This window comes from Girardinichthys multiradiatus, chromosome 13 (genome assembly GCF_021462225.1).
Source record: "Girardinichthys multiradiatus isolate DD_20200921_A chromosome 13, DD_fGirMul_XY1, whole genome shotgun sequence".
NCBI lineage: Eukaryota > Metazoa > Chordata > Actinopteri > Cyprinodontiformes > Goodeidae > Girardinichthys > Girardinichthys multiradiatus.
This window is the reverse complement of record NC_061806.1, coordinates 34,443,041-34,460,869: the sequence shown is the minus strand read 5'-3', so window position 1 is coordinate 34,460,869 and position 17,829 is coordinate 34,443,041. Positions and strand designations below refer to the sequence as shown.

At 38.8% G+C, this 17,829-nt stretch overlaps 1 protein-coding gene across 1 annotated transcript in view; it reads left to right on the top strand.

The window, feature by feature from the left end:
• The first annotated feature begins 1,288 nt into the window (after nucleotides 1-1,288).
• Nucleotides 1,289-17,829, top strand: part of si:ch211-264f5.6 (carcinoembryonic antigen-related cell adhesion molecule 1) — a 30,737-nt gene continuing 14,196 nt past the window's right edge. The window contains exons 1-8 of the mRNA XM_047383117.1: nucleotides 1,289-1,461; nucleotides 1,613-1,942; nucleotides 4,501-4,664; nucleotides 5,030-5,156; nucleotides 7,335-7,613; nucleotides 9,516-9,794; nucleotides 9,878-10,138; nucleotides 12,203-12,314. Coding sequence (XP_047239073.1) covers nucleotides 1,416-1,461; nucleotides 1,613-1,942; nucleotides 4,501-4,664; nucleotides 5,030-5,156; nucleotides 7,335-7,613; nucleotides 9,516-9,794; nucleotides 9,878-10,138; nucleotides 12,203-12,314 — 1,598 coding nt within the window. The 5' untranslated portion in view covers nucleotides 1,289-1,415. The remainder of the gene's footprint in view (nucleotides 1,462-1,612; nucleotides 1,943-4,500; nucleotides 4,665-5,029; nucleotides 5,157-7,334; nucleotides 7,614-9,515; nucleotides 9,795-9,877; nucleotides 10,139-12,202; nucleotides 12,315-17,829) is intronic.

Below are 17,829 nucleotides of genomic sequence, written 5' to 3'. Positions count from 1 at the left end.
CAGGGGGTTCAAGCACCTTTCTGTTTTTGTAAACTTACCATTTGTGCAAACTGGAGTTTAGGGAACCAAAGCCAAACAGTCACACATTTCAACTTATTTAACAAGGTTCCTTTTTTGATATAAACTCTGTGTTGCAGGCATCCTGTGATCTCTTTTATCGCCTCCTTGTCTGTTACCATCCGAAGTTTATCTGGTAGCAAAATGTTGTTTTACTTTGGTTTATTTTAACCTCATTGATTCCTTTAGTTTGTTTGATCTTATGCAATTGCTTTTAATATTTCTCTGAATATTGGTGTTTGCACAAATATCTTACATCAATTCAACATTATTTTCCATCTACGTGTGATGTCTTAAACACCAGAGTAGCAAATTTTCAGGGCTCTCCACCACCAGACGTTAATGGTGTGAGACATTGGTTTAGGTTTGAATTCACTTTAGATCAGTTCATGCATTTAATGCCACACCAGAGCAAAAAAAAAAAAATAAATATAAAAATCATATCACAGCACTTGACATAAAAAACAAAAGGGATGAATCAAATCCATTTACTGTTAACTCAACTGTGTAAGAATATAGCATGTTTGTACGTATGTATCTTGTATCCTCCTGAAGTATTTGCGGTTGTTGTTTGATAATAACCAGATTGTAAGTAGACCATGGACATTCATACAAAGGAACAGGAGCAGGAAAAAAGGAAACAGTAATAGAGAGAGAAAAATAGAAAAAAAAGATTTAGTTTTTTCATTTGTTTTAATTTCTCAAGAATCCGCTAGATGGCAGTACTAAGACAAAGATAAACATTCGTTGCACTTCTTTTCTTACTTTTGTGTTAGAATTTATTGCCGTTGCCTTCGTGGTTTTTACATTATACTGCAATGATTTAATCTTTATAATAGATTTTCTATTTTCTACAAGTTCTTGAGGAGCTGTTGCGTGAAACAACCAAAAGATCTCATAGCACCATTACTCTTCTTAAATACAATTTAAACATATCAAAGTTCATTCATATTTATTCCTGACGTTTTATACAAAATAGCAGTATTGCACAGTTATAAAAAAAAAAAAATGAAATTACAGAAATGCATAAAATCAATTAGAAGAATGAGGTGAATAGACATTAAAAGAGAATGGCTTATGGATTTCAATCTTTGCTTCGTTGGGGACAATTTGCCATATTCGGTCGCAGTCATCGAAAGTGTAACTCCATTTCGCTCATGCTATAAATAAAAAAAAAAAAAAGATGAATAAGCGCTCCTCATCAAAAAGTCGCTGGAAGTGACAGAGTGTGTGGGATAAAGGAGTGCGTCTGTACAGCTACGTCTACACCTTAGCTGGGTGTGTCCTTGTAAAAACAGCAGGTACCTTCACCGTTTCGCTCTTGTGTCTCTCTGCTGGAAAGACTTGAACCGTCCAGGATGGATCGGATCGGCTTGTCGCTTCTCTTTCTCTTCTCTTCTACCGGTAAGGCTTGTTGTTATTTAAAGGCTCTATAGTCTGTATCTTGTATTTTTTTTTAAAGTACCATTTAGATTTTGTTTTCGCTATCTCCTTAATGTTTTGTCGTGGATGTATTTATGTGAATGCTTAATAACTGCCTTTGATTCCCCCGCAGGGTGCTGTGTTGGATCGAACATTCTACCCGTGGGTCCTGTGGATGTCATTTTGGGGAATAATGTGACGCTAAATATCCTGCCTGCAAAGACGTCGGATGACATCATTATCTGGGTTTTTAGCGACGGGGAAAGTTCAGCTAATATTGCTACTTTGCGCCCCAATGGGGTGAACGTGAACGATGGTTATAAAGGTAGAGCTTCTGTTAACTCCACCAACGGATACCTGACTCTGACGTCCCTAAGAAGTCAGGATACCGGGGATTATATGCTCACCATGTTGACAGGGGTGGGAGATACTCTTACCGGAAAAATTAAAGTCCGAGTTCTGGGTAAGTTATTACTCTTTTTTGACTTTTTCATTAACTTATAAATATTAAAAGTTCTGTTGTTTCAGCCGCAGGTGTAGATTGGAAATGCTGCAGCCAGTGTCCTGTGTTTGTTTCGTCTCACTTGTAGTTTCACATTAAAATGTTCCGCAAATTCTTACTGCGCGTCTCAAAAAATAACTGTGACACCTAATAGGCTACTGAGAGCAGATATCCCTCCGCCGCCAGAAAATCAGGTATAACCGTGTACCAAACGCGTCGCTTAGCAACCAAACAGTTAGACCAGCCACCTTATACGGACTATATTTCGAGGCGGAGGAAATCACAAGTTGCTCAGACTTGTTTTTTCTACGGTTTATGCAGTGTTCGTGTTTGTAAATTCATTATAAGTGTATAGGAGAGAAAAAGTATGAAATAATTGCTTAAAAAGCCCACAGTATCGTCGATCCCGGAAAACTCAGGGCGTGGCTCCTAGTACTGCGTTCAGCTGGTGGAATTTGTGCTTGTTTGCGGTTTCGTTTAGAGCTTGAAGAGTTTTGTCCCGTTTTAAGTGTGACCTTATTTTCAGTGGTGTTTTGAAGCCCAGAATTCATTTGATTGTTCACATTCTAATTTTACCACATCCGTATATGTGTGTGTTTCCTGTATATGTTCTCGATTCATTCCTAAGGGATGAGAGTTTCATGTTGATTTGCATCATAGACTTCCTAGCTCTGTTAAATTGGCCAGTGTAACAAAGCATGGTCAGTGTCCTACCAAACAGCATATACAAATGTATCAGAAAGACATGAAGTTATCCGGCGTTTTGGAAAAATCAGTTCTTCCATTGTGAACAGGGGTCTGTGTGCAGATAAAAGTGTTTGTTTTTTTGTTTGTTCAGAAAGCCTTGTTTCAAATTCTGCTTTTATTGCAGTACCATAATCCTGCACATCAAAAATCCTGCTTTCAACGTTTTTATACTTCTTGAAGGTGAAAACATTACATTAAAAAAAAAAAATGGGATGTTGTTTCTTGATATAAAGGTAACTGAAGCAAATTTTCTTTACTGGTTTAAGTTGATCAAGGTTATTAGGAACTTACAGTTGGTAATACATGTCTTTCTGGGGTATAACTATGGCATGACACAGATGCCCATTTCTTAAAATCATTGTTGAGCACTAGGATGGGCGAGGCCCTATATTTGTCTCACTCTACTTGCAGTCAGCAGAATACTTAGAGAACTACAGCAGAGTGGCATCTTGGGTTCACCTAGCCTCTAAAATAACTACTAGATGCTATCTACCCTTCAAGCTGTTTAGGAAGCACCTTGGGCAAAAATCTTTTCTGTCACCATCACAAAAGTAAAACATGTGGGATCTGCTTTGCTCATAGGAGACTAGGATTAAACTTTTTAGATAAAAACTACATGTGGTTTTGCTGTGAAACAAAGGATGAATATTTAAAAAGTATGTGGATGGACCTGTGATGCTGTGGGCCTTTTTGTTTTCTAAATACCCAGGGAGCCTTGCTAAAAAAAACATCTAGGTAATGTTTTAAATTAGGATATTTTAAATATAAATCTGGTGGACTTGTTTGGTAAGCTAAAAATAAGTGTTTATAAGACTGAGCCCTTGATTCCAAATGATTTGGAGAGATTGTTTACAGCAATGGTGAAAGATCATCCATGCTCTATCTGGCAACCTCAAGAAATATAGTCAGAGAAGACTAAATGCCATCCTATTGGTAACAGAATCCATATGCTCTAATTAAAGTTAAACTTTTTCAGTGTGAGATTTTGCTACAGCAATAAAAATAGAATTTATTTTGAGGCATTTTACACATCTTTTAAAAAAAAAAAAAAAAAATGGCCATGTATGTATACAGCAATCTGCCCAGCATAAAATAGCTTGCTGAAAATAAAGGGATCTGGAACACGTGAAAGCAGCAAAACTGAAATAAAAAACGAAGATTCAATTTCAAAACAAAGATTTACCCCTGAGAGGTTTTGCCTCTGTACTGTTTAAGCAAAAATAATGTTGTAATTCAAATTTATTTAAGTTGAGTTCTGTTTCCAGTTGGTTTCTGCTGTCCTTTCATTTAGCATAAGCATATATCTGTATATCATCTTAAAATCTCAGTCAAAGAGCTTTTGAAGGTCATATTCATATCTGGTTGCCACTCCTTTACATTGTTCCATCACGCCCACTGTTGTCAAATCGGCAGTATGCTAATGGTACAGTCATCATTGGAACCCTTGGATTATTGGTAACCAATTAAGCAGGTCTAATTGTTGCAATAGTTTGTCAATTTTTGTTCGCTGTTTTGGTATGTTGATATCAGTTCAGCAAAACAACTGATTTCTTAAGATTTCAGCCCAAATGTCCACTTTAAGACACATTTAGAAATGACATGGTGTATTAAATTCCCCTAGACTTGAGAATACCATCTGATTGTTGCTTAGGAATATTGCTGAGATTTAAGAATTTTTTTAATGTGACTGTGACAGAGTGCTATTCATGGAGGTCAACTTCTGTTCTATTCATTTATATATTTTTCCTGATGTATATTTTGTTCTTCCTCAGACCCTGTGTCTAGTGTTGTGATCACGTCAGACCTCCCTGAAGCCATTGAGCAAAACAGCACAGTGGTTCTTACCTGCTCTTCGAAAGGGTCTTTGCTGACCTTTGCCTGGACCAATAACAGCAATCCCATTGTTGCTGATGGCAAACGGTTAACACTGACAAATGTAAGTTTATTTCATAATTGTTTACTTTTAATTTATTTGAATTTTGTTCATTTTAATTTTAAGATTTGGCAACTCATGTCATAACAGCCTGGTTTTGTTTAATTAGAAATTCAAACAGTAATACAGTATTCGTATATGAGCCACAAGCTTGGAAACTTGGAAACAAGTAATTGTTAAAATATGTCCACAAAATGTTGAATATATATTTCACCTATATGTTAGCTTCTATTTAGAAAAGAAGAAAGTAGAGAGATTGATGCAGCAAAATGAATCACTGTCAACAAGTTGTTGACAGCTTACACTGCGTGGAAAAGGAGTTGCTCATAAATATTTTATTGGTATTGTCTCTTTGGATTGTAACACAGGAACAATCTTCTAGTAAGCTGACTATCAAAGATGTCCTCCGGTATGACTTGGTTGGTCCTATCGTCTGCACAGCAACAAACAAGCTGGAGAAACAGAGCAGTGCCCCTTTTAACCTCACAGTCTACTGTAAGTATTTACCTACACCTCCGCTTTACAGTAACCCCTTCTCAGGCCTTAAAGGTAGAGCTTATAGCCTTAAAGAAAAACAACAGGGTTGCATTAAACTCTGAGTTGTGACCTGCTGGTTTCAATTTAGACCAACTGCAATATTGTTATATTAAGAAATAGAATACGCAAAAGTGAAATAATGTATAAAATCCATCAGAAAATGTAGGATTTATAAGATCCCCATTTATGTATCAAACCGTATGTTCCTAACCTTTATTTCTATTAAACACAAAATATATACTGTTACTTGATGTGTTTCTAGACCATAATTAGTGAAAGTTCATTGTTTTGATGTATTCAGTAAGGAACAAATCAAGGAAAATTGCCCGATTCCGCCTGCATCATCTTTATTTATTGGCACACCAGTCGGAAAAAGAAAATGTAGGTCTCTGTGAATGTCTTGAGGGCAGCATGGTGGAGCAGTTGGTAGCACTGTCGCCTTGCTGCAGGAATGTGCTGTGTTTGAATCCTGTGGGGTTTTTCTGCATGGAGTTTACAAGTTCTCCCGAGTACTTGTGGGTTCTCTCCAGGTACTACAGCTTCCTCCCACAGTCCAAAACTATGACTGTTAGATTAAATGGTCTTGCTTAATTGCCCTTAGGTGTGAGTGTATGTGCATGGTTATTTGTCCAGTGTGTCGCTGTGTCACCCTGTGATGGACTGGCTGCCTGTCCAGGATCTGCGCTGCCTTTCGTCTATTGATAGCTTCAAGGATACGCGGGTATTGATGGATTGATAAGAATTACTTTTAGGGATTTCTTAACTCTCCTATCATCTTCTCCACTGTGTGTGGTACCAAGATCAACTTGGGTTCTCATCTGACCTTGTTTGTTACAGTTTGACTTGTTTTAAATCTTTTGATTATCTTGACTGAAGATTATAGCAAGTATAGGCGAGTGGCTTTTTTCTTATAGCCATTCGCAGCCTTAAGAAGATAAACACACATTTACTTTACTTGATTTTGAAGACTGACTGAAAGAAGGTTTCCTTTTTGCATTTCACCCATGTTTCTCATAAATAGTGAAGATTTTTGTTCTTCTGTTGCAAACTGTTGTTTATTAGATAGTGGAAATACACATTTCTGGTTGGTAGGATTATCGTTAAAACGGTGAGGTAAAGGTACTTTTAAAGCTCTGTTTTTGGATGTGAGCTGAAATTCCTACTCAAATCAGTCATGGCAGTTAGACAGTTGTCAATGTTCTACATTCAATTCTTTCAGTTTTCATTGTTTGGCAAGTTACACTTGACTGAATGAGCTCCACACCTGTTTGACAACAAAAGGTTAATGAGAGCCAGTTGCTGTCACTCTATGCCAGCTCACCATTTATCATAAATAGTTAATCTATATGGTTATCTTCTCCAAAGTCACACCCATATGTGAGAATGTGCATCATGTCTGGAGATATTCCTGTAAAGAATTAAACCCTCTTCAAATTCCAACAGAAAAGCCTTATCTTAGCAGCATTGTAGCAATGTAAACTATTGCATTTGAAACCGCTGTGAATGTTTGCAAGGCGTTCCCATTCAGCCTGTGAGCTAAAGCTAAACCCACATTGTGTACACAGGAGCCTACACCTCCACTCCTTCAGCATGAATAACTTGAAAGGTAGTCAAACCACACCAACCGCAGCTTTTACCTGTTAGTAATTAATCAAGAGTTTACTGCTACGGTTCAGGAGGGCTAGACAGGTCAAGTTGTATAGTAAAAACAACGAATCAGGCCAACTGGCAAGGAATTTAGATTGAATATCTTGTTTTTATAACTTTTTACTTTTTCCTACAAATCTAATAAAGATATTGGAAATGGTTAGGCTTTCATAGTACTTATGTCAAAAAGGTCATTGCCAAATTTTCGCTTTTTTATGTGTGAAGGTCCTTTGAAAAAAAAGTTGAATCTGCAGGTCAGACTATGAATACAAATGGAAAATCATCCATGAAAAGCCTGATTGCTGCCTCTGTAGTTGTAAAGGTGCAAAGGAAACAGTAAAAACAGTTGCACAATCACCCCACCCCCCAAGAAATACAACGTTTGTACATAAATAATCATAAAAATGAACAAAAGTATGCAAGATGGTCATTGTTTTGCAGAAAATCAACCTATCAGCCTTGTAATGTTATTCTGTATGTGTTCCATAGATGGACCGGAAGATGTCATCATAAAGCCCTCTGCAACTTCACAGTACATCCCGTCCAAGTCCGATTTCAACCTGACATGTTCAGCCTCCTCCAGCCCCTCTGCCACCTTCACCTGGTTTCACGACGAGAAAGAATTAAAGGCCACTGGTCAAGTCCTTACCTTGAAAGTCATTGAGGAGCAGGGATTTGGGAAAAACATCGGTGACTACAAGTGCGTAGCTCAGAATGCCAAGACCAAACGTGCTGTCCCTTCTGCTCCTGCAAGATTCTCTGTGATGGGTGAGTAAATCTACTACAAAACACCCAATGTTTGTTATATGAAGTGCTGTGTTATGCCAATGCCCATATCATTAGAGTTGACATAGCTGTCATAAAGTATATTCTTTTAATTCAGTAATTTTAGCATCCTTTGAAGGAGCTTAACAAAGGTCACTCCTGACACTTTAACATTTTATGCTATGAAAAATAGTTCAGATCAATGTTAGTTCCAAAGACAAGTGAGACTCAGGTCTCTCCTGTGTGACACGCCTTTGAGGCACCAGACTGTTAAATGAACACCTACAAGCTGCTGGTGACTCCTTTAGTGCATTCAGGGACCCACAACAAAAAAATCACAGCTTGTCCTTGATATTTTGTGTAACAAACACACCGAGCAAGCACTCTCTGTAATTTGTAGCCAAACAATCTTTTACTCCCTGTTTTTTTTCATGGCTGCTGTTTTCCTGCTGGCAACAGATTATTTGTGTGTGTGAAACCTGCTACATTGTTGGATGGTCTTAATATTGTGCCCTATAAGAAGTTATTCTTTTTTATGAGGGTTGGGAAATAGAGCAGCAGTGTGACAGTTGGTCCTATATATGAGAATGGAAATGGCTTCACCTTTTGTTTTGGTGACTTATGTTATCTTTGGCATGTTGAAACAGCGTTAAAGTATAAAATCTAAAACAAGACAGACAGAGACTGCATACCTCCACCACTGTAAAAATTTTTATAAGAATTCACCTGTAACGTTTTCCATTAAGTCACGCACACACAAACAAACAAACTGTCAATGTTACCTCTGCCAAAAAGGTAATGTTGAACTTTTGAGGTCAAAGTAAGTCAGAAGAAAATGTTTGCAAGTCAGTTATAAAAAAACTATATTTTAAACTATATTTAAAGTGTAGAAGTCTTTGTTCAGCCAGCTGGCCTGCAGTGTGGGGAAGAGGGAGTGCTGTACTACAATATTTGCCACACAGCTAATACCTTTGCTAGCATATCATTAAAATAACTTAAACCATATAAATACTATATCAGAAAAAGAGAAGACGTTTTTGTCCACTCTCTTTGCAGAATTGTTGCAACGGTATAACAGTGAATTATTGATTTAAGTCCAGACTTTAAATAAGCTATTTTAAAATCGTTTTGTTTTGTCTTTTTTGAGCCAGTCAAAGGTGGATTGATTGGTGTGCTTTGGATCATTTTCCTTGTGGTGGTCTTTTTCTAAAATGCACTCCACTCTAATTCATCCCAAGGGTGTTTAAGAAGGTTGAGGTCAGGACTCTTGGCAGGCCAATAAAGTTTCTCCACACCAAACTTTATTCACCTGCAGCCATGCAAGTGACTGGAACACCAGAATTCACTGATCTGTTGTTGTGACCCATTACTTTTGGCAATGTAGTGTATGTTTATAGACTAGGTTTATAGCCTTTGGGTTGAGTATGGTAAGCAATGTTTTGTTGTGTGGAAATCCCCCATGGATTCCATTTTTTGCAGAGTCTTTGTAGATGTTGAATCATGAAGACAGACATTAGCTGAGGAAAGTGAGACCTACAGTGCTTTAGTATTTGTTCTGGGTTCTTTTGCAACCCCCTGAATTAATCATTGATGCGGTCTTGGAGTAATTTCTGTAAAATAAATGTTTCTAATGAGTTTTTTAAGATTTGTTGCCTATTTTATGCATTTGAAAACTGCATTTTGCATTTGTTTAGGTCTTTGTCTGATATGTGCCAAAAAAGCTAAACAGCACTATACATTAATGCTAATTACCTACAAATGTAACTTCTACTCATTACTTTCTCATCTCAGTAAATTTGTAGTTTACAAAATAAATCAAAATGATGACATAGTACATAAGTAAGTCTAAACTGATAGAAGAACAGCAGGAATAATGGCATCCTTCTCTCCTTTTAATGCTCTCAGAGCCCATTTCTGATGTTATATTTACATTTCCAACTGGTGTCCTCATCGCCGGAAACAGCACTGCCAACCTCAGCTGCCAGGCATCAGTAGGCAATGTGACAGACAGAGTCTGGCTGAAGGATGGTAAAACCCTCTCTCCCAGCTCCAACATTGTCTTCTCCAGTGACAGTAGCTCAATATTCATCAATATGCTGAAGAAAGAGGACAATGGAAAATACACATGTCAGCTCATCAACTCCGTCAGCAAACAAGAAGCTCACTTCTTGATGGTTGTCAATTGTAAGTGTTTGCTAAAATATTTATTGCATTTTATTGTTTAGCGTCAACAGTTTATTGTTAACTCTTTAACCACTGTTATGTAGATGGTCCTGAATCAGCAGAGGTGAAGGGTAAACCTGAAGTGAAGCTGGAGCAACCAGTGGAATTCACCTGTTCGGCCCTGTCTCTACCTCCTGCCAAGATTACCTGGAGGATAAATGGCACAGTGATCCCTGGTCAAACAGAAAATGTGTTGATCCTTGACAAGGCCAGTTACAAAGACTCAGGAAAATACACGTGTGAGGCAAGCAATGCTGTCACTGGCAGGGCCGCCACCTCCTCCTCTTACATTCTCAGTGTCAAAGGTAAGCTTGTTGTGTCAATCAATTATTATATTAGCAGTACATCAAGAGTGTTCGGAATAGAGTATAAGCCTACATTGAATCTGTAGCACATATTATTGGATGTTTTGACATGTAAAGCATTGTATCCTCTAAACCCATAAATGTCGTGTTTATCATCTGCCTGTAAACCAGAGACCTAGTTCTCTGGTAGCACTTAACTACTAACTTTGTTTGTGTAACATCATAGAGAGTAGAGGAAACCTGACTGGTTCTTGACTCAGTGGTTGTAATATACTTATATACAGAGTTTTGTTGGCAATGCTTGCAAATCCTCACATGTTTATGACAGAATAAACTGTGTCTCTCATTTGGAGTAGTAGTAGTGGAGTTAATACATATCACAGCATATCTTACACAACATGCATCTAGCATTGTGAGACATTTTATTGTATGAAAGACCAAAAGTGCCAAATATTTCTATTAAAAATTATCTGAAATGATAAAAAGATCACATATTGATGGAAGATTATACACAATCAGAAAAAGGCGTGCCTTGTTTACCTTGCATGATATTATGAAGCTAATCTTTGTTGCTAATCTATGCTTGAAGACCCCGAGGCCTCTGAATTCTTTTCTATGAAGACAAGTTTGTTGCATAGCTACTCTTATTTGATATAAACACAACAATTATTCTTCGGCACATGAAAATTATTCCAGTGAACCCATTCTTGTGTTGATAAATTTAGATGTTTATTTTTTGAGACATTTTAAGCATATACATTGATCTCTCTAAGACCTTTAGACCTATTTTAATCCAAAACATAAAGATCTCTCTAAAACCTAGACATTTCTTGGAATTGTCTGCAATTTGTGTGCATTTTCCAACACAATTTCAATCCTGTTTTCAACTGACAAACATGCAATCTTTTTGTGGTCAGTTCACATTTAACTGTGTCATTTGCTGTCATAAGTCAATATTTAATTTAATGCAAATTACAATTCAGCTTATGTATTGAAAAATGTTTTGTCAGAATAAAATAATCTATAATATTCCAGAATGGCACTAGTTAAGGCTGCACAATATATTGCAACTGTCAGTGCGCCGTGTTATATGTAATATTTCAAATGGGGTAATTAGAATGGATTATTTTGTGGAAACTGTTTTCAAGGTGTCATAAATTCATGTCTTACATGCCAATAATTCTTTTAGTCTTTTTTATGAAGTCTCCCTGCAGTCATCTTCATAATTCTAATACACGATAGTGCCTAAGGGGCCCAAAAAGGCCTCAGAGAATGTGGGTAGCATCGTAATGACTATTAAGTATGAATGGCATGAGGAAAATGTGCATTTATTGCACCTAATATATTTATCACAATATTTACCAATAATATCATGATCACATGGTTTCATAACATTGTGCTGTGCCAGGACTTGTTAGGATGGTTGTTTCATTCTTATAGGGTTGTAAAAGTGCATGTTCTACAATCTCCTCCATAAAAAGAATGATTGATAAATCAAACCTCCAGCTGCCCAACAGTAATGACAGGATGCATGTGAATTATTATTAAATTATTATTATTAAATTTTTGAATTAGATTAGTTTGCAGCATTTAAAGACATGTAGATCTATTTTACTATGAAGATACAAATAAAAAAATATAGGTAAATAGTAAATATGTCAATACTTCACAGAAAGCCAAAATTAAGAAATATGTCATTCACCTGCCCTAAATATTATTTGTAATTTATAAAGTGAAATGCTAATATTTCAGGATAATAGTGTACATGATCGACTTATCTGAGCTTCTAACAAATGTTTGTATGTGTAGTTAAAAGAAAACCAGCTGGCAGGTTTTTTTCTTGGTTATTTAGAATTGAATGTAGTTGTGCTTTTCTGTGGAATATGATTCAGCCTATAGAATGTCAGGTGTTGGCATTATCAGCACTAGAGATCATTTCCATTAAGACATTCCTATGAAAACTATCTCCTATGATCAGACAGATCTTACTGCATCCTATCAATATGCAAAACATGTTTCCGTGATTACTGAGAACTTAACCATTGTTGTGTGGTGTTTTTATAGAAGAGATAGACGAGGGTCTTTCAGACGGAGCTATCGCCGGAATCGTCATCGCATGCCTTGTTGCAGTCGGAGCCTCCATCGCCTTGTTCTTCTACTGCAGAGCGAAAGTACCGTAAGTACTCTTTGCATTTGGATACATCAAGTTTCTAATGCAGATTTGACAATGATCAGATCCAATGGTGGACCAGAGACAACCAGTAAAATTGCCTAAAGAGGTGGACTGGTATTGAGGTTTGAGAGCAACAAATATCAAAGTAAATTTTTGTGCTGTACTTCCTATACTTTCATGGTTTATTTTTAATTGACAGACATTTCTCTTAAGCTGAGTCTAGGCTCAGTGTATTCAAGTTTTAGTTAATGCTAAAGGTCCAAGATAGGTTTTATGTCAAGTTCTTCTACAGAAAATTGTCATCTTTTTGGAGTTATTTGGTACAGAGGAGGATTGATTGATACAGTGAAAAAAGGTTTAACAGAATTCTCATTGTCCTAAATATCTCTGAGCTTATTATTGCTGGATCTAAGGACCAATGGAAGCCAGAATAAATTGAGACACATGCATTAACATACATAAAAAGCAATGAAAGGGTGAATTGTTTCAGTCTTGGGTGTGTTTGGCTCTGTCATTGGAACTGTTTGTCTCTTTAACTGACTGTTGTTGCGGGTTTTGCGTCCGATGAAAGAAAAATTGCTTCAGTTCACTGCTTTTTCCTCTGTCTGTAACATCTCTTTTGTTTCTGTGTTTCTCAATATGTCAAACAATTTGGTGCTTTGCAACATGTTAGGGTGATCTAAAATTAATACAGATTGTATGATTGCTACTATATACAACTATATAATTTAGGCCATCACATAAAAATGTTTCACAATATAATCCGATTCTTGCGCATACAAGAAAGTGGGGTCGACAGCACAAACTCTCCACCAATAGTACAAATTTACAATAAAAAGATGGGCCCCGACTGTCAAATATGCTTTTTTTTTTACTTAAGGCATAATCAGTACCACCCATTAAGATTCTAATAAAATAAACATACCTGGGGTAGTGTAGCAATTTCTAATTTATATCTTCAGTAAATGTTGCACAGCTTAAAGGCAAGCAAGCTGCCCTCAGCCAGTCTTCAAAGTGTGCATGACAAGAGAACATACCATTCAATGTTAGGCAGATGTGTACTGAGGTCCATAAGTCTGGAAAATACTAAATATAGCTTCTCACCTAAGGTAGTTCACATATTCAGTTTCAAATTTGCACCACCACTTACAGTAAGGAAGATGCTAATCTTCAATCTGATTGTTAGAGAACTGCAGTGAAGTAGGCTTCTTGGGCTCACCCGTTCTCCATTACAAAAAAAGAAAAAAAATAATAATTAAAGACTTCACCATTGCTATTTATTGTGGGGAGCACTGGAAGAAAATCACAAAATTTTGATTTAAACTTTTGCAGACATTAAAGCTTATTTTTTCTTCCCAAGCAACAGTTATAATAACTGTTAAACAATTTTCTTCCTAAACAAGCCGTTTAGGTTAAAGTTTAAAAGGAACACAGAAATGAAGTTGCATCAGGTCTATTTTTGTCATCCACTTGATGCTTATGACTTCAAACCTCAACTGCACAGTTTTACGGCTAATAAGTTTGCGTTTGTAAAGAAAACAGTGAGATGTAGCCATTCTTGGAGCTCGCTTGATTGGAAGTTAGCAGGTAGGTGAACTGTGGTGTTACGTTTCTAGTAGAACTGGCCCAGTGTGAGATTCTCATTGTGTGATAACATTGGCCAACATGTTCATGGTATCAGTGTGTTTACACAAAGGTTTAAAACTAATAAAAATTTTAAACATAATGTAATACATTTTATTTAAAACAGTTATATTTTAATCTATAATAATTTACACACATCTGTGGTCTCAAAGTAAAATGTAAGAAAATGTAAACCTAAAATGATTCTGTTCTCTCCTTTATATTCTTTTCAATCTTTACTGCAAATTGCATTTTTTTATTGTTTCATTTGAAGTAGCCAATCAAGACCAAATGGGAAAGGTGGCTTTTTAAGTTCATAGACTGTAATGGCAGGCCATTAACAAGTCCCATTTAGAAAATGGAAGTACTGCATGCAGAATACAACTCTGCATGCTAGGGGAGCATTCAACCAATAGCCATCCAACTGGTAATTCTGCTTTGTAAGAGTTCAAAAGAAATAAACCAGTAAAATGGTAAAAACTTTTACAGAAACCTTTAGTTAAAGTGAGACTTTTCACCTCATGAGGACAGCCGAAGGTGCATAAGAATCATTTTATCCATCATGGAATTACTTACGTGTAAATTGTAAGAATAAATTCTTCACACAGTAAGACATACTTTTAGTCTGTACCTTCAGGCAGTGAAAATGATACTGCTGTTTGTAAAAACTGAGGAAACTGTGATTTAGGGTGTGAGTCTCAGATCAGGTTCTTTAACTAAACCTTCCCCTCCTTCCTTGGCTTTTAACAAATCTCCTGTCAGGCTTATCTGATTCTAAGGGGGTCATCAGGTGTCAGGTTTGGAGGTGGGGGGTGGTGTTCTTCTTCAGAGCACCTCCCAAGGCCCCGAGGTCTTCGGAGGTAACCACCCGTTCATCCAGCTGTATTGTCTACATCAAACCTCCATGCTGTTTATGTTGAGGGGAAATCAAATTCCATGGAACAACAAAGGTTCTGGTTGGAGTTGTCTGAGATCACCATTGTGTTCTGAGATCAAGAATCCATATCATAAATCTTGCCCGTTTTTATTCTGGATTCACTGAGCCGAAGTAGGCTCTGCACTTTCTAACAAAAGATTTAGAGTTTGATTCTATCTTGGTTTCCTACTGTTCCTGTCAGGATCTTTTGTACGTAGTAAATATTTTTGTGGGATTTAATTGGTCACTAGTTGAGCTCTTTAATCTAATCTTGAAAAGCTCCTCTGCACTGGAGGGTATGGAGCCTTTATTCAGCCAGCTGCAGGTCAACCTTGCAGCATGGCTACCACGGTGGTCTAAAGAAACGGTTTGCTTTGTGATACAGGAGAGAAACCCAAACAGACCTGGTTAGCCCACTAATCTTGCAATTCAGACCTTAGCTGCACACTGCAGATTGTTTTGGTCAAACAAGTCTTGTGAGAACTTTTCTGTGCAGGTTTGAAGGTATGGCAGTTTAGAAGTGTTGTCAGAGGTAACGGAAGACAGGAAATGACCTGAATTAATTATTGCTTTCTACCTTACAAAAAAGGTCAGCAGTGGTGACAACCAAATTGGAGACAGAATATTACAGACTGTGCTGCCTGTACTGGCAGGTCAGCAATATTGTGCTGGTTCAACAGTAAACATGTTGCTGCACAGAAGGATGCCCTTATTTTTTTTTATTATAGTGTATGGTGTTTTTTACGTGTGTATCAACAGGTATCCTTGTTTTCACCATTGCAGTCTTGAAATCAATTTTTTTTAGAAATAAGAAGTTATAGTTCAGAATGACACTGTCTATGGACTAGAGTATTATTTTCCTAACACACTTGCACACTTTGGGCTCTTTAGTACCAACAGGAAGCACTGTAGTCTACTGGCCTTCTTAGTTACAATATCTCAATCAAATAAAGTACTTTTGAGGTTTAGTGGAACAGAAGATTTACATCATGTATGAGCAACTGACAAATCTGCAGCAACTGCATGGTGCCATCGTGTCAATATGAACCAAAATACCTAAGGAATGCTTCCAAGATCTTGTCAAATGTATGTTACAATGAGCTATGAGAGCTCTCAAGGTATTGGTCCAACCTGGTATTAGCAGGGTGTAAAATAAACTTTATTAGAAACTGGTTTTGGATTATTTCAGTTACGGACACAGAGACAGAAATGAAAAGGGGAAAAAAAGAAGCACGAAAAAGAGAAAGGGGGGCAAAAAGGAAAAGGGTAGAGAAGGAGAATAGAAGGGAGGAAAGAAAGAAGGATAAAAAGAATACAAGCTAACACCCTGCTTGCTTCTACACCTGCAGAAACGTTCATATTACCATCTTTTTTACTGAAAAATGCACGGTACTTATGAATGCAAGATGTATTTAGTGGTAAATGCTGCTCAACATCGAACATTTGTGTATCTTTTAACACCTGAATCTAAACACCTGTGGGTCTGAGTGTGAGAACGCTTGTGTATACAAGGTTTCTCCATAAAAATATGCAATAGTGAGTGTGAGGAGCCGCAGACCTGCCCCCCTGGACCTGGGACAGATACGGAGGAGATCCGAGCCACGGACATCCAAAGTCCCCCCAGAGCCCAGGAACCCCAGGAGAACCACTGCCGGGACTACCTCAGAAGAGCATGGGAGAGTCCCCGGGGAACCACCCAGCAGCCACAATGCAGAAGCCCTATAGAGCTGCAGCGACACAGGCCCCACCGGCAGCCCGAGCAGATCCAGCCATGGACCCGGAGACCCGAGACCCCAGGACATATCACTCCCCAAGCAGAAGCCCAACAGAGCCCAGGGGTCCAGGCCCTGGCAAGCAGCCACTGGGAGTCAGCCAGCACACACCAAAGCACCCAGCCCCAGATGCCGAGAACCACAAGTACACCGGTGGGCAGAGACACCAACCACCGGCAGGTACTGTGGCGGGGAGGGAATAGGCCCCCCATTTGATGGGGGGCCTAAAGTGATCCAGGAGAGGGAGCAGCCCAAGACCCAACCTGACACAAAAAACAGGCACACACAGTCACAATCACACATTCCCACCCTGATGCGTACACATAAAAACACTCACACCCACGCACCCAATGTAAACACAAACAACAATAGACATCGCACACTCACTCACACTACCCATACATACTCTATACTCCCAGGTCCAGGTGCCGATACCCCATAGGGACAACCAGCCCCCGGACCCAGGAGGTGTTCCCCTTCCCTCCGGGGATGGAGACAGGAAGACCGCCCCAGCAACTGAACCTGGTCCGGGCTAGCCTGGCCTTGTGCCTGAACCTGAGCGACCCCGGCCCAGACCACCACCTCCCGCCCTGACCCCAGTCCCCAACAACCCTCATCCTCATCCGGAGAGGGAGCCGTGTACAAAAGAGGGGTCTACATCGTCCAAACCAGCCCACAACCAGAGCCGCCACAGAATAAAACAGTCCCTACCCCCCAATGAATTTCAGTCCCAACCCCATGAGCCCCCCACCCCCAATGAAACCTCGACATAAATCTCCCCACAGGGCCACCCCCAACCAGGACACAGATATCGAACACATGCCCCCGAACCCAAACGCCATGAATCCCTCCCCCACAGGACATGGGCGCACCCCCACAGGTGCGGCTCATCTTAGAAAAAACCAACACCCACACAGCACAAGCTCCACATACAGCCCCACTGCAGGGGCTGTATGAGGACACAACCACCCCACCCCATACACTGCAGGCCCCCACGCCACCCTCTAGCCCACCACCTCGATCCCCCCACAGACACAACAGCCAGCAGAGCAGCACACCACCAAGCCTGCCCGACCATTCAGCCTGCGCCAGAAGCCCTAGACCATCAGTCCGTGAGAGGGAAACATGCAGGGTGTATCTAATGAAGTGGCTGGTGAGTGTATGCGGGCATTGAAATGTCCAGCTTTATGAGAAAATTTGAGGCACA